Genomic DNA, 23504 nt, shown 5'->3' on the forward strand with positions numbered 1-23504 from the left:
TGTGAGCAGAAACATTACTTGGCACTAATCGCCAGCTTCTCGAAACGTGTCCGATATTCCATAGCGGTGTTCCTCACCGAGATATAACATAATGAGCAATCGCATGTAAACAAACGTATTCGTACCGATGATAGACCGATACGGCCAAGGAGCGGGCGGCCGGGCCGCTTATGGCTGCAACGTGAACCCGGATATAATAACACGCAAGTACAACGAGCCTCACACTGCGCCGCCGCCGCCGCGTTCGCCGTCTCGATTCATTTATTTACAACTCGACGCAGCACATTCGTCGATCACTTCAGAACTTTTAGAATAGGCAAAAAATAATTCGACATTGCATCTATCTGTAAGTATATTATAACTTCAACTAACGTTACGATTGGTAGCATTAGCCGTTAGCCGTATACTGAGTGTCGCTGATTAGAAATGAAACAAAAGAGTAGCCCGCATTCCGCGTGTGTGCGGTGAGTTTCATGTTAAACATTAAGTGTTCGCTGCGCCGTGCGTCGCCCGCAGGACGCCTCGACTGTGACATATGGAGACAAGCTACATTCAGCTTAATGGAATGTTGCGCACGTGCGCACGCGCCGCTCATACACCCCGCTATGCATCTATGAGCACGATCGGTCATCCTTCCACCCACAGCACGCGCACTTCCTACATACGTCCACACGTAATTAACCCCTTCCTTCCAGGAATTTGGGAAGAACGACGTCGGTGTCCAGTCGTATCCCTGAGGGACTACAGTCATTCACCGGAGTCATTAGCATTAACCGAACAGACCACCGCACTAGCGCGAGTTTAGTAATCATAATCGATCCCTGCACCGAGCTGAGCCGGAAGTCCGTGACGTCAGCGGGTCCAGCGCGCAAACTCGCCGTGTAAGCGATACAAACAAAGAAACTATATTCCGGCTCGGCCAACAAGGCGGCCCGTAGCTATTTGCGCATCATCGACATCGTCCCGCGCCGGAGCGCTAAGAGCCTATACAAATAACTCATTTCGAGACACTTAAGACGTCACTCGACACGGACAAAAACTAAATAAATAGTACAAATTTAGAAACGATCCAAAGGGCCCTTAAAACGTGTAAAATAGCGCGTTAGAGACGGAACAAAAACTGGGCGAAAGCAAACACGGCGCTAGCGCCTCTCCGTCACCTGCCTCGACCTCGAGCGAGCACGTTCCGAGAGGGTAATGTATGTTTATATCTGTTAACGTAACGAAGAAATCTAATTCGACTAGGAGTTTCAGGCGTCTCAACAACCAAGCAAGGAATAGAATGGCATACTTCGTCGATGCAAAATGCCCTAAATAACATGTTTAAAATATAACGATTACCGCTAACGTACTGGTTTCTGGTGACGTCATCAAGATAATGACTTGGAACAATTCTAGGTGTAACGACACCTCGTCAAACAAAAGTGGTTAGGTCGTTTCGCCTCTAACGAGTGATATCGGTTGCTGCAGCGTTCTCTTATAGCAAGTGAAACGGTAAGCTAGGGCTGGCGGCGACTATGAGTCAGTAAACATCGCGCCTCTCGCTCTGCCGAGAGACTATACAAATTAAGGGTAATTTTCCAATTACATTTTAAATTTGCTTTCATGTTAATTGTAAGAACCATGTTGTTTATTTGCTGTTTGTATTGATCATTCCTAATTTTGTTTATTCGACATCGTAATTAACTAACATTTACATAATAATAATATTATTTTTTTTCCTGTTCAATGTTTCAGTTCACTTATTGTTCTAATTAAAACGAGGAAAATGACGAGAGTTGGTCGGCCGTAGGAACGAATTCAAATTCTATTTCACACTGCAGCATAAACACCGATTTATATATTTTTTAACTTAAACTTATGTACTTCATACTAACTTCCAAGCCAATTTCATTCTCTTGGCTGATGAATATTCAAAAATGCTGTATCGACTTTATTTTAGTCAGTAACAGAAAGCCTAAAAACAGATTTTCATATTTCAAACGTCTTTTTTTTCCGAGCGATGGTACATATTTTTATTCTAATTCCGGCAACTTAGGTAGGTACGTGAGTACTCATGAACTTAGTAACAAAAGGCTAAATACCAAAATTTTGCTAAAATTATATCATTAATTCCACCACTTGTATATCAATCAGTCATTTTAGCATTTTGTAAAGTAGCCTGATTGGCCAACCTTGTCAAACTGATTCATATCAATATCTTACTTCAAGTTACGGTTACGGTTACCTGCAACGCTGGTCTCCTCTATCTGTATGTTTCAATGATTTTATATATTTTAACAAAGTAGGAATAGTCATTGTTGAGTCACATATCTACATATATTTACAATATTATTATGTATAGGTACTCATAGTAACATTGATCACTTAAAATCTGCTAAAATCATAGTTTCCGACTTCGCAAAATGAATAAATCCTTCTTAGGGCAAGGTATCCATTTCCATAATACAATTCCACAGAAAATTTAAATCAGTTGTAAAATATACATTGGTAAAGAAGGCATACCTTTTATTCAATACAAGATTATACAGACGATAAAGCGTGGAACTAATACATATTGACTTCCAGGCACGATATATGTATTACACACACATATAATTGTAATTAACTAATATGAGTGTATTTTAAAATGTTGAAAAGGAGTAAATACTGAGTTTCTTGCCGGTTCTTCTCGGAAGAATCTAATCTCCGAACCGGTGGTAGCTTCACTTGGTATAGTTGTTAAATAACGATATAAAAGTGCTTTTGAAAGCCTTTTTGAATAAAGTATATTTTGGTTTTGATTTCTTTTTTAATTTTAGTTTTATGACATTTACCCTAGCACTTCAGCAATCCACGTAAGTAAAACTTTCTATAAGGTTATTTGTTCAGCTAAGTATGGCCGTGACTGTCATGTACTGAAAAGTACTTGGTGGTAGGGCTTTGTGCAAACCCGTCTGGGTAGGTACCACCCACTCTTCAGTTATTCTACTGCCAAATAACAGTACTCAGTATTGTTGTGTTCCGGTTTGAAGGGTGAGTGAGCCAATGTACAGGTGTAACTACAGGCACAAGGAACAAAATCTTAGTTCCCAAGGTTGGTGGCACATTGACGATGTAAGGAATAGTTAATATTTCTTACAGCGTCATTGTCTATCACCCATAGACCACTTACTATCAGGTGCCCCGTATGCTCGCCTGCCAAGCGAGTCGCCGTAACAGAAATGCGACTATTTTTGACAACTTTGGAATGTAATGTTACCGAGGGGGCGATATCCCGGGTCATACAAAATGAAAAAGGTCACACTCGCTCGGATAAGTTCAATAAATTCAGTCTCGCGTAAATGTTTGTAACATATAGTCGTATGGAATCAACTCTAATGCGTTTAATTGTCATACGAAGGCCCTCGATCTGTCTAATAAAATGTTGGCGAATATAAATGATTTCACTTCAGTTGTTTACAATAGATCAAGGCCACGCGATAAAATGCGCCATGTCTCGGTTCCCACGTGCGGCGAGAATGCGTGGGCGCCCGCGATCTCCGAGCGTATGTTGTTGCAGTAACGATATATAACTACTATCCACCTAACACCGACCACAACTGTACCTACGGGCCACTTTGGTGATGCACGCTGAATTCCTTGTAAGAAGATCCACCAGCGCGAGCTCGCGTCTTAGCGCGAATTAGAACGTATTATTAACGAGAGCGTATTTAAAGAATTCATGAATGATCATTTCGCGAAGTTGCGTAAGGGAGCCCGCGGCTGTCGAGCCACATCGCATCAATTCGATTTCGTTCGGAACTATAAATTATTTCGATTTTGACATCTATGTAATATGTTTGCCGTTTTCGTCGAGCAGCGCTATCTTGTTTCTCGAGCGCAAACAAACAATCTGTTTTTACTCTCGTCCGTCGAGTCGTCGCCGGTCGGGCTCAGCCCCTCGGGGCTCAGGTATTTGCACAAGCTGTTTCCTCGGTCTCGTTTGTTCAACTTCTTAGCGCATTTGCTATAAATTAATTTTCAGATCGTCACACGGGGTCTATTTAACCAACCACAAAAAAGGGGGTCGTTAAATGCATATAGTTAACACCGAAGTTTGGCTTGTGGACGCGTTTCATTAATAGATTCACTGAGACATTTTAGTGAAACTTATTTGTTCGATGCCCTCGTACCCACGACCGAACCGAGGTGCTACTTTCGTATACACAATAACTTGTTAATTATGTGTGTATAATCTAAAATTATTACTTATTTATTAAATCGAAACCGACCATCCTAACGGTTCATTTATTCTAGAACAAATAAAACGAATGACGATCATTAATACAATTGTCGTGTTAACCTTTCAGATTTGACGTGAGACGTGTTTATAAAAGTTTGTTTCACTTTCATGTACTACTAGAAAATAATTTCAAAGCTACACTATTACTAATTATACATTTATTCTTACGAAAAAGCGAATAATAAGTTTCAATTCTTTACTTCGCTCCGACATTACATACATCATACTGTCATTATTTACGAGTTACTCTAGATATTATAACATTCAGAAGGTGCTGGTTATTTTGCGAATGTATATGTCTGTGAAAGCCTTCGTAAGTTGTATACATATGTGCAGTACGTCGTTGGCTAGGTGCGGACGTTAGTGGGTTAACTGTCGCGGCGCGGGCGCAGGAAGTGAGTCTCATTACTGGTTCGCGGAACACGCACACCACTGCCCTCGGCCCCACACTAGCGCGCGTAGGTCGCAATGACTGTGCGGCTGTAGCAATACTTATGAAGCATTATGTATGATGGCTCACATTTATGCTTACGTTCGAGATGCTGAGGCTCATGTCTCCTTACTCATTCATTCTCTTCAATGTTTCTAGAGGCGTTTGATCTTGAAGTCGGCGATGTCGTGGAATAAAATATGAACATATGCTTCATAACTCGAAATTTTGCTCTATCAGTTGGGCGAGGTTCAGAATACTGTACCTAATTATCGATTGCTTAAGATAATTTACTTCGCATATCTAAGTATATATAAACAAATCAAACTAAGTGATATATACTTATATGTACTTATTCAGTATTTACTCTGTGCCCTTTTCAAATGAACTTTTACAAACATGTTTTGTTTTCCTCTCTTAGGAAAATATCTAATTGAAGGCTATAAATCAGTTGTTCTATAAATAAGCATAAACGTACAAATTGATATGTTGGTATATGGATTTGCTCAATGGTAAAACGAACTTGTGACAGTAGTGCTAGATGATGTGTTATAGTCCAATAAATTGAACTAATCGAACAATGAACGAACATTCGTGTTACAATGTTATCGTTTTTAACGCGAGTGTGCCCTAAGAGCGAGTCGTGTGTGCCTACTTGATGTAAATAACTTGAGAGTAAGCAATTCATAAACAAAACGAACGTAAGTACACATCAGATCATATCTCTGAGTTGAGATGCGCCGTAATTTTGAAATAGGAAACTATACGCCAAAATACCCGCGACTTTGATCGAACACGAAACCAAAGGAAGGTTCCGCTCTCCGAATCGCTCGCTCGCAGTGCATCGCCGGCGCGCCCGCAGACGCCCCCGACTCTCAGCGGATTGTGTTTCATGAAAACGAACTAATTGGTTTTTATAATTACATTATTATCAACGATCAGCATCATGGCCGATACTTGTGAAACGTTTGACAACTGACGGCGGTGACGTACAAAAATCGGGTCGGTCGGGTCACGTGACTTATTTCACATGTTTGGTCCGAAGTCACAAATAAATACGAATCAGTGATTCGCATATCCGGTAGAACGAATATTTTTGATACACACCAATTGACAACTTTATTTCACTGAATTAGATTCAGTGTTTTCTTTTAAAAACTTTGCTTGCTTCGATTGCTTCTACGTGAATCAGATGAGCTCATGTTGATGGCAACACAACACAGAATCTCGACTTGGGCAGTTTTCTTGCAAGTTTTTGCCTGTAAATTTCAAACTTTCTACACTATTTTATTAGCAGTGGATTCAGTTGCTACACAACTCCATTAATAGTTATTGTGTTAAAACTCAAAGTATCATACGTACATTGTAGGTAAGTACGTGTGCAGCGACGTTCGGAAACGTTTCTAGATAATTCTGTTTAAATAACAATAAAATTATAAAAATAAATGTTGCTTGTGTAAACAATGAGAGTATTATTACACTATTACAGTGCGAACCGAGAGCAGCAATTAAACGTAGCTACAGTCCAGCATAACGAGCGGCGCGCGCGTGTGTGCCGGCGTGTCGGCACGGCTCGCGTGCGCATGTGTGCGTAGCGCCGCTAATTGTGCGATAACAGACCGACACTGCTCTTCTACCAAAACTTGTACAGAGCTCTACAAACAGTTCATTTTCATTATAATTATTGTAATGATAAGTTAATATTGACTGAAGTTAAATTATTTCGGAACGCTCTGTCGCCATGTGATTAAATGCGTCGACAGCGTATTAAACAATAGTGTTACCAACTACTCGTACATGTTTATAACTTAGTCTGTAGTAGCAATAAGTATTTTTTTTTCTTAAATGAATCGCAAAACACGAACGGTCCATCAAAATGCAAAACAAAATATACTTAGTTAGGTACCTACATTGTAGAATTGTCATTTTTTCTGTAACCATAGATTATTAATCCGCGTCTATGTCTATACCCGTATGGGCACTTTTATCAGCACTGTCACCGTTACTGTCGAATCTTCGGATCGAAAGTAATATGTAACAAACACAAACTGTTCGAGCATGATCTGCGATTGAGGGTTTTGATGTCTACAGAAAAACTGTTAAGTGGCCAACAAACGAAGTGGGCTTTCACATCAAGTGTCAAATCGTGTACTTAGCGATTCGGAGACTCTTTATAAAATAAAATCTATTAAATACGATATATTAGCGAGGTTTTGTTAAAAATATATAAACATGACGCTTATGCTCGAAAACGATTTAACACGAACTCAACCGCAAACTAATGTTATTTTTAATTACTTATTAAAAGTTGTAAAGGAAAACACAACGGCGACCGCAGTTCACATCAGCGCCGCGGTCGCAGCCGGTTACCGACTATAATAAGACATCAATTGCGTTTGAAAGAAAAACAATGCCAACGTGTAAGGCTGCTACGTACTACAATTGCAATTGAATATAAAATAAATCTTTGATGACCCTATACTTATACATTGACATGATTGAATTTAAATTAGTTTTTAAAAACTTAAGAATACGCTTCGACCACATAGAGTGCGAATAAAGTTGACAGTATGTGAAACGGAAAACTACTGCATGTTGCAGAAGCATCGCCGCACGTGAGGGCTCGGAATGCGGCGTGTCGCAAGCGCGGCCGCCGGGCACGTAGCGCTCTGAAGATAAAGACTGCGCTAGAGCCTAGCTGCTGTCGACATCGCTACCGTTGCCGATACTAAATAAGCGCTGTATCACTGCCCGCAAGCCGCACTACGACTACCTAACGAGAATAGAGAGTTGGATGCGACGGCTAAACGTGTCTTTTCAAATGTTATAACTCAACGACCTAAAGAACAGAAAAATGTATTCATTGTTGTTAAATCACTTAGATGTTTGTAAGATTTTTCGTTTGTAAGATGGTCGAATTCGATTGGGTGTCTAGTCATCGAAAACTTAGGTAGTCGTAGCTAATGATAGAAGTAGCTATTCGGGCCCGCAGACGCTACGTGCGTTGCTGATCGGAAGCAACAGGAAACGTGTCTATATACTGCACTTGCTTTTAGTTTCCCGTAAACGGCTCCGTTTTGTCGTAGAGATAACAAAACAAAAATAGAATGAAGTGATAAATTAAATTCATTAACAGTAACAAACGATTATATTATTTACGAACAGTTTTTGATAACTGGAATTCCGCGATAGGAGATGACAGAGCGATAAGCCTCGCGTTCAGAATTCAGATGTAACTGAGCATTGCGTAATCTTATCAGTACTTGCATAATCCTGCGTAATTATACATTTACTACTGGCGCAAGCACGAGACCTGACTACGAACGCGAGGGTGTGGCTCCGGACCGATATGCCCTCCAGTGCTCCTGCTACTAAAGTATTTAAATATGACTTATTTTTGGGGACTTCAAAAAAAATGAAATTGATTCGATTGTTTAGGACAATAATTTACGAAATTCGATCTCCTAATAACGCAATCATATACATGGTACATACATTCAAGGTATATAATGTATTACCACTTTTCTTAAAAACAGCCATTATGTAACTAAACTTTTCATAGTAATTATGTAGACCACTAGTCTTGGAAGTAGTCTTTTGCAATATTTATACATGTAGGAGTTATTTACCAAGTGACCATCAATAACAATAGTCAATTTACCGCAACTCTCATCATAATCTCACTCGCAAATATAAATAAACAGTCTTCCCAGAGTAGTGTTCAAAGTCACTTTAGCTGGGCTTGAGGATAAATGCATGTCAGTCGGTAACACTGCTGTATTGTAAAGGAAAATAAAATGCGATCTTTAGGTAACCTTAGTCTTGCCATTAAAATACAAATAGGATCAAATGCTGAAACAATGTATCACAAGAATAGCGACCGCCTAGACGGTGATATTAGTAAGCCAATTCGGAAAGTTATTGTAAGGAATGACTATTCATTAAAATATTATTTTTCTAATACGTATTTGTCAACAATGGCTTAAGGAGACATTGGGGTGAGTTTGAATGCCTGAGAGTTATCAACCCTAAATGTTTAAAGGAAGGAACAATTAAGATAAAGACGAGCAAACAGTGGCGAGTAGCTAATACATAGGCTAATGACAACGCGCGCGTCACCTAATGTGAGCGCTCGTTAGTGCGCTCGCAGGGCTGACGGGCCCTAATGTTCGTTTACCGGGATTTACCCAGTAAACGAACAGCTTGTACTTATATCTTTACGCACAAACTTTTATCATAAATCTGGGATTACGACCGCTTTTCTTTTGCTACTTAGTGGAATTATTTTAATCGATAGTCATTTATCTAATCCGATCAATACTATTGAGACACTTGCTGGAGAGATATTATTTTAAGTCGAGAATGAACCCATTACCCATGTGTAAGTACCCGTTTGTACGTAAATAAATAGCTTAAAGTAGTACAAATTATTTTATATGAATAGGTATTTAATATATTGCCTACAAACAGTTGGTAGTTGAAAAACAAATTCCTGATAAAAAGTAATACTTTGTCTGTAAATGAAAATTGTTCAATAAAATCATATACTTAAGATATAATGAATACATAAAATATAAAACTGTAAGTTTGTACTCACCCATCGACGTGATGGTGATGATCGTGCGTGTAGGGCGGCGGGGGTGGTGCGGGCGCGTAGGGCTCGTAGTGTAGTGTACGGTAGTCCTCACGGCGTTCTGGCGAAGGGCTCAGTTCGGGGCTGCGCCCACGCAAGTATGCGCCATCCGTGGAGCCCCCGGTCGATGGCAACCCCGCTGTCGGCTTGAACAGCGCTTCCTCGAGGTGTGCGTATGTCTGCATATCGCGCGCGTGTGTCGTATGCGCGTGCGCAGGCCGCAGCTCCTGGTAGCTGCGCGAGTGGGACGGCGACAGGCCACCGCCGCCGGGGGCGTAGCCGAAAGACAGGGGGGGCGGGCTCTCCGCGTCGCCCGCGCCGCACTCCGCCTCGCCCTCTGCGCACACAACCGTCCGTTACTCGGGAGCGCCCATTGGCCTGCGCCGCTGGCGCGTCGCTTTATTTGTGATGCGAATAGATAGCGGGCCGCGGCCGCCACTCACGTGTGTGGAAACAAAACAACAATATCGTCGCTTCGGCTGCGTCTGCCGCTGGCGGGTACTAGTACACACTACACAGGGCACGCTACTCGCGGGAAGCGAATCGTGATCAACTAGCCGATATAGTTATCGAATGCCGATGGCTACAGCAGGACGCTAATAAGCAATCAGAACACTAATGACTGTGAGATGTTATATGGGATGGTAGCACGTATTTGGTAGGTACCGATATCCTGTTAGCGATAATGAAACAAGTGAAATGAAAGTACATTTACATTTACTTTACTTGTTTCGACTATTTAGCGTGTGTACACTAGTCGGTGAATCCCTCGTTAGACTTACCTTTGAGGCAGTTGTTGTTGACTTCAGCGATGAACGCGTCCAGCTCGAAGGTCTCGGCGCGGTGCCAGGCGGAGGGCCACGCGTCGTGCAACATGCTCACTACTCACTAAGTACCCGCGTGTTGTTGCGCTGATGTGTGTCGTGCGCGTGCGGTCGCGACGACGTTCGCGTGTGGACTGGCGCCCTGGCGGTGGCGAGTGGTCGCCGGGCGGCGGGCGCGGCGAGCGTGTTCGACCCGCCCCTTGCGTCGTCACCCTGGAAGGGAGGGCAGAAAGCCTGCCTACACACCCTTGAGCCACACTTACCGTATATTAAATCGTTATGTACTTCATAAAGCTCAGAAAAGTTTGGTGCCTACTTACCCATACCAAATTTTAGCATGCACTTCTTAATATCCATCCCATATAACCGATTTTTACTGAATAAGTACTTACTACTAAGTAAATAGCTTATTTCTGTACCTACTGTAGCTCATTAAATAGACTTCTTTCTACCTCTCTAAGATACCTACGGTCTTCTTGAAGAAACTATCTTTCAGTATTGAAAACTACAAATTACTAACGACAGATTTAGTATCAGGTCTATAAAAACAACGTCGATATTTTATAAACGTCATTAAAATTGTTGCCGAAACCTACCTTAGCTTACTGGTTGGTTAGGTACCATTGCAACTGAGCCGATCGAAGCCTGCCGAGATCCATTTATCTCGGTAAGATTCGGTACTCTCGGTTCCTACTCGAACTCCATTAGCTCCACAGGCTGATAAACGAAATTTGAAAAACGAACTAAGTAGATAAAAATGAAATGATTAAATTAAGTATGATAATTTCGTCACATCGCACAATGGTCGACCTGTTACTCGTAAGTTTAGGTATCTGCTTCTCATCACGTGGAGAGGGCTTGGCTACCTATTCGACTGCTCTATGAAAGTAAGAGGAAATGCCCTAGCTATAAGTTGTATCTCAGTTAACGGCTGGCGGAGCACGGTGCAGCGGCAGTGATAGCGAGCGCGCTCAGCTGATCGCTCACTAGCGCTGATAAGCGATATCAGCACGTGCGCGCCTTACTTCGTGTTATCGCACGGTCGCACGACGCCGACCTACACCACCGAAGGGTCTACTCCGTACTGGGCATCAGAAGGCATGCTCTCCTGGCGTTACCTATACTTAGGTATCTCTTTTAAATACTTATTTTTTAATAAAAAAATTGAACTCTTCTTGATTAATTGCATTTAAAATATTATTCCAAATTATCGTAATTACCTAAGTTTGCTAAGGTAATTCAAGACTTCTAGTTTTAACAATATCTACCTATATTATCTGTGGTGTGGTGTTTACCACCAGTGACCCATCCGAAGCAACCGGTTCGCAGTATGAGAGTAGACATACAACATCGTAGTTGTTAAAGCTACCAGTGTGGTAATAAATCCGCAGGGTTGTTCATAATGTCTGTCATCAGGTTTTCCGACGTTTCCGCGAAGCGTCTCGGGGCGGTCTATAAACATGTCCGTGGCGGCACGGGGTAGCGTTCTCCACAAATCATCGACTCGCGCAACTTATCGTCTCCCGGGAACCAATAAATTTTATCGCATTAGTGGTAAGGGTGCAGTAAATCTGCGCGGGAGCAGTCTCTCTCGTTTCCGAGTATCACGTGGAAAAAAAACTTGTGTTGTGAGAGCGCGTCGCGGGCGCCCCGCAGCGCCTCCTACGACAACAAACATCCCTAACGAGCTCGCGCGCGCCCTGCCGACCCTTTGTTTTGAGACATGGATTACGCACAACGATGCAGGCCTGCCCACAACTACTATTATGATTTATACACAAACCACGAGCAGCAAAAAATAGCAATTGTTAAAAACAATAGCGGAATGAGACACACTGATGGGTGCCGTCGACGCACAAAGGATTTATAGGACGAATCGAAAAAACGGCCCAGAGGGTTGTGCACATGTTACTGATATGTAAACAGAACAGTTTGTCTCTACTGCACCTGTAGGTATTGATATTTAAGGTTTCTACAAGATTCGCAAAACGTAGTCAAAACTTTATCTCCGGTGATTTAGCTTGATATGCGTAATGTTAATAGTATGTTGATAATAAAGGTGACAGTTCTATCGAAGAACGATTCAGAGTGCGTCATAATAGTCGAGGTGAACCCGAAGAGACTCTGAGCGTGATTACGCTCGTCCTTGCCGCGATAAGATACCGCACCACCCCCGGCTCTCTGCTGGCTAGCCTGCCTACTGGGTGGCGTGATGTCATGCATGAAGACCATATCAGTGAATTTTATAAATTCGCTACTTCAGTTTTTCTCGCGTAATTTACACCCAGGAATGATTCATATTTTAATTAAACAAAACTTTCGAAGAGACTTTTTACGTCGACGTAGATTGGACGCGCTATAACAATGCAATCTTCGCATTTTAGGTACCTACATAGTAGGGGACCATCTACAAGATAAACTTTAACAAACGTTATTCTAAATCGGCCAAATACTTCCCATTACCACAATAACTTCAGGGGCATTAGTTGATGTTGCTGTTCTATAAATATTTTATTCTTTTGACATACGCGAATATATATGCATTACCTTTATACTAATTAAAGTTTTTTTTTATATAAAAAACCTAGGTACTATGAGATCATAGTACCTACTCTATTACAGACACAATAGGATAATAGCAAAATAAACAACATTTAATATTAAATTAATGCGATATCATTGGAAACTTTGAATAATCTATAATTTTCATTTGATTTGCGAAAAATTGCGTTTTGATCATCAACGAAACTGCTATCGTAAATTTGGAAGTAAAATTAAAGTGCATATAAATAGTTAAGTGGAATTGTGCTGCATTATGAATAAAGACTTACTAATCAATAAGCTTATTCTTAATTTCTAATTTATATTTGATTCTTAATGCTGTGTATTATTTTGTTTTTAACTTAATTATATTTATTCAATTTTTGCTTAATAGCACATGCGGTGGTCTCCTATACCTAATCAAAGGCACACAACTCATTACACCAGCCCTAATATTGATTAATTTTAGGAATATGTATTCGTGAATATCTGTTACTGGAGACTCATAAATAAAATAAATAAATAGCATTAATTAGTGCACAACATAGCTGAGCCGTTAGCGAGCTTTATGGCAGCAGTCGGTGCGTATGTAATGAGGTTTGTTTACCTTTTTCCTTCTTCAATTGGAATGGACTAGGTATACTTAGTAGGTAAATTCTACTTCTTTCTGTATTATATTTATTGTTCCAATTCTTTGAAATTCAGTTTAAAAGTATTAACGAAAACATTTAAAATATAGACAACAGCGTCGGCTATTCTTAGACTTTTTTAAATGTCCGTGACCCAGGAGCGTATTAACGTTTCTCGGGAGCACGCGATTGTGTCACAGTGGAAGGGTCGCTTTGTGTTCCGTACGGAATACTTTTCACTAATGAGCTATTCGCGGAAGGTGGTGGGAACCACCAATAACAATAGAGGTACAATCTACCTGCACGGATTCATATTAGTCATTGAATAGCAATTATCAATATTTGTTGATAATACGAGTTAATATGGGTGAATTCCAATTGAGAAAGCGCTATCACATACCTACGACTGAGCGATCAAACCCACTCGCAGCGACCGGTACACCTACCTAATAGGTACTCGACCTTTTACAGCATGTAATGTATGTTTCTCCAAAAAATGATTATTATTTATGGCGTATTGGTTATTGCTGTTTTTTCGTCCTATCAGTAAATTAAAATACCTATCTGCACAGTCATTCGCGACTAACCTGTTAAGTGTTCTTTCTTTCTTTCTTTCTTTCTTTCTTTCTTTCTTTCTTTCTAACCTGACCGGTCCGCTGATCCCGCTAATTGCCTTTTTTATATTTTAACTTCGACCCGCACGCTTGCGTTACAGCGATCACAAGTGCCAAGCGTCACAGATATAGGGGTCATCGTCATACTTATAAAATTGTTTAACTCTATTTTAGCATATTAAGCTTAGAAATAACATGGAAATATAAGAACAGTTGTATCGAACAATATTCCCGCTAAACCAGTGACGTATGAAATGAAAAGCATTCTTGTGAAGTTGACGAAGTGCTTTCCCGTGACTAACAGAAACGGCTATCTCGGAATACCGGAACGTCGCGAGCTCGCCGGCGGAGGAAAGTAATTGAGTCGTAAACGTAAAGTGAAATGACATTCGTTATTTTAACCCTCCGAGGAACTCACTTCGTTAGTTCATACGAGTTACACTAAACGGGCGGCTGCAATACATGTGTTATGTGCGTAGTAATCGTTTTATAGCACTATAACAACATTTAGCTATCGTTATTTGTGCCAGCGAGAGTCGCACTAATGATGTTAGTTCATTAGCGAGTACATTAAAGCTTTTTATACACAAATAACAACACAGCGGCACGTGATTAGCTTTTGTTATTCGGAACGACCGAAACACGATCTTATAATATTTTACATTGTTGAAATAATTTCCATCAAACTTAATTACGATATTAGAGATAATTAATTAGCTTAACTTAAATAACATCAATATCGACGATACTAAAACAACAAATCCGTAATAGTAATAAATTGACAGGCAATTGCAGATAAGGCGGCTTCGCCATTAATTCGTTTATGTTTTGCTCTCAGCCGAGATAACGCGCGCTATCTCTTCAAAATAAGAACGCAATCGAAAACCTTTCTTAATTAAAACTTTCATTGACCTTTAGCTGCGGCTTTGTTTTTCAGCTCGCAATCCATCGGCTCACTGTCGTCCAACCGTTTTACTTCGGCCACAAGTAAGGGAACCAACGACTGATCCTTCATGAGCACGTGCACCAGAAGCCTAATGTACGGCAGTTTATATTAAATTAGATGAGACGACGAATAATGGGCATTGCAGAGTATTCTAAACTAAATACCTATACCCATCTAGCACGGAGAAGCGTTATATTTAATGAAAATACCGATATAGTTGCACAAATAAAAAAAATACAAACAAAATGTTTGAAACGATTTGGACATAATGGAATAATAATAACAGAAAACAGGCGCTTAACAATTCCTCGATGACTAATTAGTTCGGAGAGATATCGGAACGAAGACAATGGCGCAAAGGAAGTGGGCCCTCTGCAAATTTTTGGCTGATTATTCACGACTCCCCTCCTCAGACCTTCGCCTATGAGCGCACAGCGCAGTCCCGGGTGCGGAGCCCCTTCCGGCCTCTCACATCCGCCCTCACGGTCTCGTCGTTGATAACATTTTACTCGAGCGACATGTGTTCCAGCTCGGCTGCGGTCTGCGGAGTGCGGAGTGCAGTCGAACACCGAGCGATTATTTAGCTTAATTATACTTTATGGATAAAGACGTTGTAAACCAAGGTATGCAAAATATGTATGGAAAATTTATAACCAACTAAAAAAAAACGAAAAGATTATTTGTACGAAGCGTACGTTTTTTTATATATCTAGTAGGTAGATATATTTAAGAGAAGACATTTGACATTTAAATCACGAATTAAATCAAAATCGATTCAGCAGGTCTTCAGTTTTACTAATGCATAGTAATACAAAATGAACGTTCACTGACTGACGTTCGCCCAACCAGTTATAAACAGTTCGCGTTATATGTTGAGGCGCAGTATTAAGCTGTATATCATAATTACAAATGAATTTTGATCATTATTTTGAACATTTACATTGTTCGCCATTCTCGTGCTCTGTTCTTTATTGTACAATACAATGTGCGTGTACCCCTTTTTATATATTTATTTTAAATTTCAAATAGGTACTAAGCTACCGAGGCGCACATTCTTATAAGTAACGTGTAGGTACCCAGTAAATCGTTTTTTGATGGCTATTTGTTTTAATTTCTCAATTTTATAAAAATAATTAGTACCACCATCTTTTAAATTATTTATTGATTATTATTCATAACTCCTAATTACTTAATTTCTAGCTAAAGCAAATAACGGGTATTTTAATATCTTTAGTCATTTATATTATGAATATTCATTACAAACAGCTATTAACAATGTTAGTTTTATTAGAACGCGAAGTGTCGTTCGTTTAAATGATAATTTATTCAATATTTTGTTACCTAAATGTTTTCGCGTTCGCTTGTCGTCTAGTTGCTACAAGAGGCAGGTAATAAGAAGTTTCACGGTTTGCAGAACAATCATAATAAAATTATTTCCACCTACCCATACCGTCAGGTATTATAGGTACCTACTAACTCACACATGTGATGTATGATGTATGTATGATGTATAATATAAGCCTGAAGACAACTTGTATACTGGTATTGAAGAAAATAATGGCCATGGTGATAACCACGAAAATAATGAAATCCGAGCGATGACATGTTCTACTTTGATTATTATCAACAAGTAAGTGTCATGCTCACTGATACGACGTGGAACGCTAACAGAAGAAAGGTAACAGTAACAGTTAGAAATTTAAATTAACATTTAGGTAATTGGAGAACATGCAGGAGGTACCTATCGGCATAATGCTGTGTTCAGTCCAAGCGAGATCATGAAAGTCTTGGGCACACATAGTCAGGCATGCGGCGATTTTTTGGTGAGAATAAAAGAAGACTCATTGTTGCCGAGGAGCCGAGCGACGGGGCGAGACGAGGGGGGCAGGGGATGGGTAGTGAGCGACAGTTTAAATAAATAAGATATTAATATTTTGAAGCGAGGGCCGGAGGTCGCGCTCGGCTGTTATCAGCGAGCTCCGCTCCCCCCGCCGGCCCCGCGCCCCGCCGCCCGTCCCCCGAGCCCGCCTGCACCGCCGCATGACCCTCGCCTCGCTTCAACTCCACTCGCAATTACCAATGCTTAACATTTTAAATAAATACAAATAATAAGTGCGTGTAAATATTTAAAGTAAATAAATTCGAACATTCGAAGATGCACTCGCGTCCACCGCGAGCCTGCGCACTCGTTTCATACTACCAGCTGTGGTCGCGACTCGCGAGTCGCGAGTCATTTTAATAGTTTAATGTTATCGCCTTCGTACGCCGCCATACGAGCGAGACGTTACTCTTATTATTTTGAGCGGAGGCTTGAGTATTACCCACTAAGAATTAACTACTTAAGCGACTTTAGGATGTTGTGTTTCTCTATTTAGATATTTTCGAATAAAATCGTCAAAGACCCGAAAAGATCAGCCTCATCGTTACGTAAGCGTGTAATCTCCTGACCTCCCGACGTAAACACCATCTTATCTCGCTGCTACTTTTTAACGACGCTACGACGGAACTGGGCTCAGATAACGCTATTAGAGATGGCTCATTATTACCATTCATAAATACTAATCTCTATACGTAACACATCGAGGTAGTGGAACTAGACTCCTGCGTTTAGCAGCAGCCAGCGTCACTGTTGACGATTTTTGCAGTCACTGCCACTCACGACCACGACTACTACGAGTGAGTGAGCGCCGTGATTTTTCGTCGAGATTGTTTTATCATGGTCCGAGTTTCGATGATTGTCTCGTCGCCATAAATTGCTCTTGTTATATTGCAATAAAATAAATTAAGTATTTTAGTGTTTAGATAAAAATTGTATAAGAAATCAAAAATACTAACTAAGAACCCGCGTTTACTATTGTTGTTATATTACTTAATATTATTAAGTATAAATATTATTGGCGTTCAATTAATAACGAAAACAATGTTGTGTGATTACTAGATAATCATATACAGTTGCCGACACAACAGAGAAGATTATCACTTAGATAGAATCAAACCTAACCTCAACTCTTTTGACTCGGCAGAGTCAATTAATCAGACATGGCACGGCGCCGTCGTTTCTTGCCGGTAACTAGTCCTCAGTAGAATATATACTATAGGTATATAATTTGTTTACGTCACGTAACATGGAATTTAATAACGGAGCTAACTCTAACGCGATGGCATACTGCTTGAAAGGACCGCCTTGGATAAACTTTATTTTTACTTTTTTAACGAATAGCTGACCTCTTTGATCTCTTGGTATGGCTTTATATGGTTATTATTTGGAATAGTGCGTTATCGACGTCTCCGTTGGTACCTATTCGATGCGCCCGCGGCGCTGCGTCGTCTCTGTAGTGAACATTGTCTTGTGCACGTTTTTCATTCGAATTTCGAATCGGCGTGGTATGATCATGCACGTCTGCGCGCGTCGCGCCGTATCGCGGCCCGAGCGCGCGGCGGCACGTACGTCGTACTCGCCGCTGAGGCAACGTGTTGTGAAACATTAGCGGCCTCCGTGCCCGATACACGGACTGGCTATTTTTAATAATAGGTCTGTTTTAAATATTCAATTTTAATTTCGAATGCACATTTATACATTTAATTAATTTTGTATTTTATTTTTAGCCTGTCGATAAGCACTCGTATTGCAGCGCGAAGCTGACGATAGCATTTCGGTAAATTGTTGCAGATGTCGTGTCGCGTCGTGCTGTTGTCGTAGAGCGCGAAGTGGTGCGCGAGGCGAGGCCTGCGGTGCGCGGCGCGGGGGCGGTCGGGTCAGCGCGGGCGCACAGGGCGCGCTTATCGCTCGCCTCGCCGCCCGCACCGCGCACCTCCACGCCGCACTGCCTGCGCCGGCGCCGAGTTAAATGTGAATCAGGTCGACGGCTCTACATCTTTCTACTCGTGTCATAAGCTTAAAGTATTCTATGACATATTCGCTCATAAAGTTTCCTTCGTAAACATTTAATAGAACTAAACCAGAGTTTGACAATACATTGTTAACAAAACATTCAGTAATGTAACGATTGCCCGTGTCGTAGGTACGAGCAGCTATTACATTAAACGACTCCACTCAGATCGCGTCAAAAAGACACGTATACTGCGTATATGACTGGTTAGTTCGTGACAAACGCTAACTGCAGTAACCGAGTACCTACCTACTTAATCGAAGAAAATAAGATCGAATGCCATCCACGTGGCATTTGATTTGATCGACGTTCATCAATAAATATTTATATAGATAAATATTATGTTTAAATAATGAACTCACAACTACCGGATTGATTTATGAAATATTTAATACTCGCGTACAAATCTACTAATCGTTAATAAAAGACACGGGCAAATTAAAAAAGAGCGTGCACCTCCACCTCGGGGCCGAGAGCGCGCGGTGCCATGAATGAAGCGTAACCGGACACGTTTGTCGTTGACTCCTCGGCGAGCGGAGCTGCTGCGTTGCGTACTCGGAAACGTGAGCGGGACACAACTGATGCTCTGAGAACTGCTCGCAGACCAAACAAACCGATCTGCGTGCAGCGCGCGGCACGCGGCCCGGCGCGGGACCCGACCGACTCTAAAGTCATTATACCACATTCTACCTATGGGCAGCAGCCACACTGGCTAATATTTAATAGGCTAACTTTGGCGCAGTCCTGCACACTTAACATTTTGTTTTTAAATTCTGTAGGTAAATTCAAAGTAATTGGAATGTATTTGGACGAAGAGACAAATAAATAAATGACAGATTGAACTACATATTGGACATCGTCATTAAATAGTACAAAGTCGCTTATCGCTGTCTGTCCCTATGTGTGCTTAGATCTCTAATATTACGCAAGGGATTTTGATGCGTTTTTTTAATAGATGGAATGATTCGAGAGGAAGGTTTTTGTATATTCATGTACAATTTAGTAAAGAAACACTGATAAATTTGGAAATTCCTAATGTGATGTACTAACATTGAGCCCGTGAGAAGCCGCTGCGGGTCGCTATAAGTATACATAACAATCGCTGGTTTTACTTTACATTTAAGGACTAACAAATGTGCAATGTATATTAATCTGCGGGAGGGGGACAAACTGAGGTCGCCTGGGCGGGACCATCGCAAGGTTGCGCCACGTGAATATCTTTCGAAAGAAGCAACCTTGTTTTTCGGGAACGCCTACCAGTAGATGAGCGCGATGCGCACGGATCCCGTAAAATCATCTTATCGACTAATATTTTGTATTATTTATAGTCTTACGATAGACCTAGTAACTGATGCCGTATATTTCGAGATAAGACTTATTGTATCAACACTTTGATTTTTTCTTTATATTACGTCCGCCGTGTTCTATACTCGTAATAAACGGCTTGAGATGTTTTTAACAATCTTCGTGTTGGGCCTAAAATAAGTATAAAATAATGATCTGTTAGAAAATTCATTCTATTCAGATGAGAAAAAAATTAAATCCGAAAAAAGGCATCAATAGTTTCTCGAAGTCTTTGAAATTCTATTCGATTTTAAACCGTTCTAATCGATTTAAATAGGTATAAATAGGCCTTGGTTTCATAGTTATAGACGAAGGTCTGAGCTCCTTACTGAAGAACGACGGATCTTTTTGATTTTGATCAATGGATACCTAATTGGTACCCTAAGGGGCGACATACTGTTTTAAGGTACCAAACTGGACTCAAATGTACAAACTGATATCGTAAAAAATTATTAAAGAGTAACGCAACTTAGCAAGGTTTTTCAAAATCTAAAATATTTGGAACTTGTGTAATGTTATTTAGGCTTTGCAGCGATCGTTTCGTTCCCAAGGTGTGTTGTCAGTAATGTACCTATACCTATACAAGAGTAGGTACATAGCGTTAGTGTCTTAATAAAGTAACTGACAATTTTTGAATAAGCTGTTAAAATATTTAAAGTGTTTGGGATCCACACGACGTTAGTAACAAAAAATAATTAGTATCAGTGCGTGGTTGAGCAACAGCAGCATCGAGGTTATGTTCTGTTCCTCGTGCTAATGGCGTGTACGCAGCTACATCCCATTTTTTAGAAAAATATTATGGGTTATATTAGGTAATATTATGTATCATAGAACTTGCTCCTCCACGCTTGTTTACTTTGCTTCGATCACAAGGTCATTAAAATTATCCCTTTCAATATTATATTTATTATCAATTTTAGCCCTTAAAATTAAATATATATTTATTACTACTTGCTAGAGTCTGATCGAAAGTTTGTGAAAAAATTTCATAATCGATAAATCTCTTTCATCGATCCGTACCTATTTACCAAATATGGGTAAATTTAAGCATTCACTTAACAGGAACATCTTAACTGTTACACGAGAGACAGACCGGCTGTGTCTTAACTGTTATATAAAATTGGATCAAATCACAAGGTAACGTTGCTCTAAGGGTAAAATGCATATTGTTACCAAACAATTAACCTCAAAGCTCTCATCATAGGTTTGGTTCGAAAGGTTCAAACTACTTGGTAATACAATGAGTGTTTCGTGCTTGTAACCGGAGAGGTAGAAGTATAAATAAATATATGTATAAACTTGTAATATCGTAGAGCAGTCACCGAGCAGATGCCGCGACGTCATCGCGAGGCCGAGATGTGTCGATCTGACTATTCATTGGTTCCGGCGATCGCAACTCGTAATGATACCGATACGATTACATGCTATGTACCCGTACCTACGCGTCAAGAGCATTTGGCTAATATTTTTTATATTACATTATACATACTGACAATGTCTGAAACGTTTACCGCGAGCAGGGCATGCGTTATTAAACGATGTATTTACTATTTACTATATATTGAAAACTGTTTAATGTTCGTCCGGAATTGAGCAAGAAATATTACAAATACTGTTTCCTTCATTTATAAGATGCGTACAGATACTACGAACAATTTAAAATTGGCAATACAAAACATACCTACGTTTAATTTTTCATAGGAACGCTAAAGTGACGGAAATTACAAGCGCAGTCCTACGACGCTCGCAAGTCGCAGCGCTGACACGGGTCGCCGTTATCAGCCGCGGGCGGAAGCCGCGCCACCGCCTCCAGCCCGGCCGTCTGTCATGCTTGCCTAGCTCTGGTCGCTACGCTCATACGTTATTTACGTAGTACTGGACATTTCACCTCACTCACCCGTGGCGCTGGATCCATCCGGACCTGATCCTGACTAGTCGTGCTAGCATTTTTCTGGCGCGAGTGCTTCGTGTGGAAAACTAACGCAATTAAATTGGCATTAGTGCGATAACGCGATGTGAATGCAGGTGCAGCGACACAAAGCGGGTCAGCGGCGCGGGCGGCGGCGCGGTCAACACTCGCTAACAATAACAAGGAAACTCGTAACGGAGGCGCGCGGCCCGCGGGCAGCGCGCGCGGCTGCCTACTGCCACTCGCTGAGTTTGAGCGATTTCGCTTTATCTAATCGTCGGATGATAAAGCGTTGCGACTCCCGCGTGTCTGCCGGCGCAGCGCACACAATCCGCCGCATGCGCCTGCGCACCGGCCGCGACACTGCATCATGCACGCTGTACCACCGAGCATAAATCATATTCGAGAGCTGACGAAATCTATCGAACTAACAGCCATGAAATCAATAAAGCCTACCTTCTATTACATCATCGCGAAAGGAAGTAGGTAGGTTCTAGGTAATCAGAGCAATATTAAGACGACTACTAAACGTGACACATACTTAGAAGCCAGCATGCAGACTCTGAGTGGTATTGGACGATCCACATACCTGTAGGTACACTAACAGCTCAGGATCTTGCAACGAACCCAATCTTTGATAAACTTACGTAATTATGTTTGTATATACCGGTTTATACACTTTAAGTAGGTATTAGTCAATAAAGTTGTTTTAAAAAATGAACTTCTTACTTACCTACCACTACCACTTACCTACGTAACGACATCGTACATAATGTTTTTTTGTGTTGTAAATGGTTTGGTGAATGGTTCGGCATAAGGTGATGGTTGCTTTTCTCACTGAGGATAAGCTTATTTTGTACCAATATAACGAGTGGGCAATTTACTTATATTATTCTACTCAAGTTGAAATTTTATAGAGAACTGCCAACGAGCGCGGCCTGTCTTGGGCGTCGTGTAGGTGAACGAGGTACTCACCGAAATGATATTCAGTCTTGGTGGCTGCCATCGCTGTGCTGAGAGGCAGAGCAGTGAAGCACGGCAAGGGGATGTGAGTGGGTCCACGAGCGCGGCCGAGTGGCGCATCGCCGGCGTCGGGAGCGTCGTGCGTGTGTTCAGTGCGCGTGAGCAGAGCGCGCGCGCGCGGCGGAGGACGGCGCGCGAGTCCGCGAGCCGCGCGCCGCCCAGCAGCGCCGCCGCGCTGCGCTGACGCAACCGACGAGCCGCACCGCGCACCACCACATCATCACGAGGCACCACCCTCACCCGTTCAAAAAAAATCCTTCGTATTTATTTATTTGTTTATAGGGCAGATTTCAACCACTTCTTTCAGGTTCTTATCCTAAGAACCTACAAATATAAATGAGATAGTAATATCTTCATTAGAAAACATATTAAAAAGTCCGAATCTCTTTACTTTTGTACTAACCTTTGCTCGCACATTTAGTACCCGTATTAATTAGTTCACAGCACATTTATATCT

General features: G+C 41.2%; 1 protein-coding gene across 8 annotated transcripts in view; it reads right to left on the reverse strand.

The window, feature by feature from the left end:
• Positions 1-23254, reverse strand: part of LOC124541322 (transcription factor BCFI-like) — a 34495-nt gene extending 11241 nt beyond the window's left edge. Inside the window, exons 1-2 of one of the 8 annotated variants that reach the window (XM_047119204.1) lie at positions 23000-23254; positions 9292-9664 (exon numbers count right to left, since the gene is read on the reverse strand). In XM_047119204.1, coding sequence (XP_046975160.1) covers positions 9292-9664; positions 23000-23030 — 404 coding nt within the window. In that variant the 5' untranslated portion in view covers positions 23031-23254. Of the gene's footprint in view, positions 1-9291; positions 9665-10109; positions 10841-21796; positions 22239-22999 lie in introns of those variants that run through there. The other 7 variants (XM_047119209.1, XM_047119222.1, XM_047119216.1 and 4 more) reach the window with 7 other exon arrangements.
• Between the last annotated feature and the right edge of the window lie 250 nt (positions 23255-23504).

Source organism: Vanessa cardui, chromosome 2, assembly GCF_905220365.1.
Source record: "Vanessa cardui chromosome 2, ilVanCard2.1, whole genome shotgun sequence".
Taxonomy (NCBI): domain Eukaryota; kingdom Metazoa; phylum Arthropoda; class Insecta; order Lepidoptera; family Nymphalidae; genus Vanessa; species Vanessa cardui.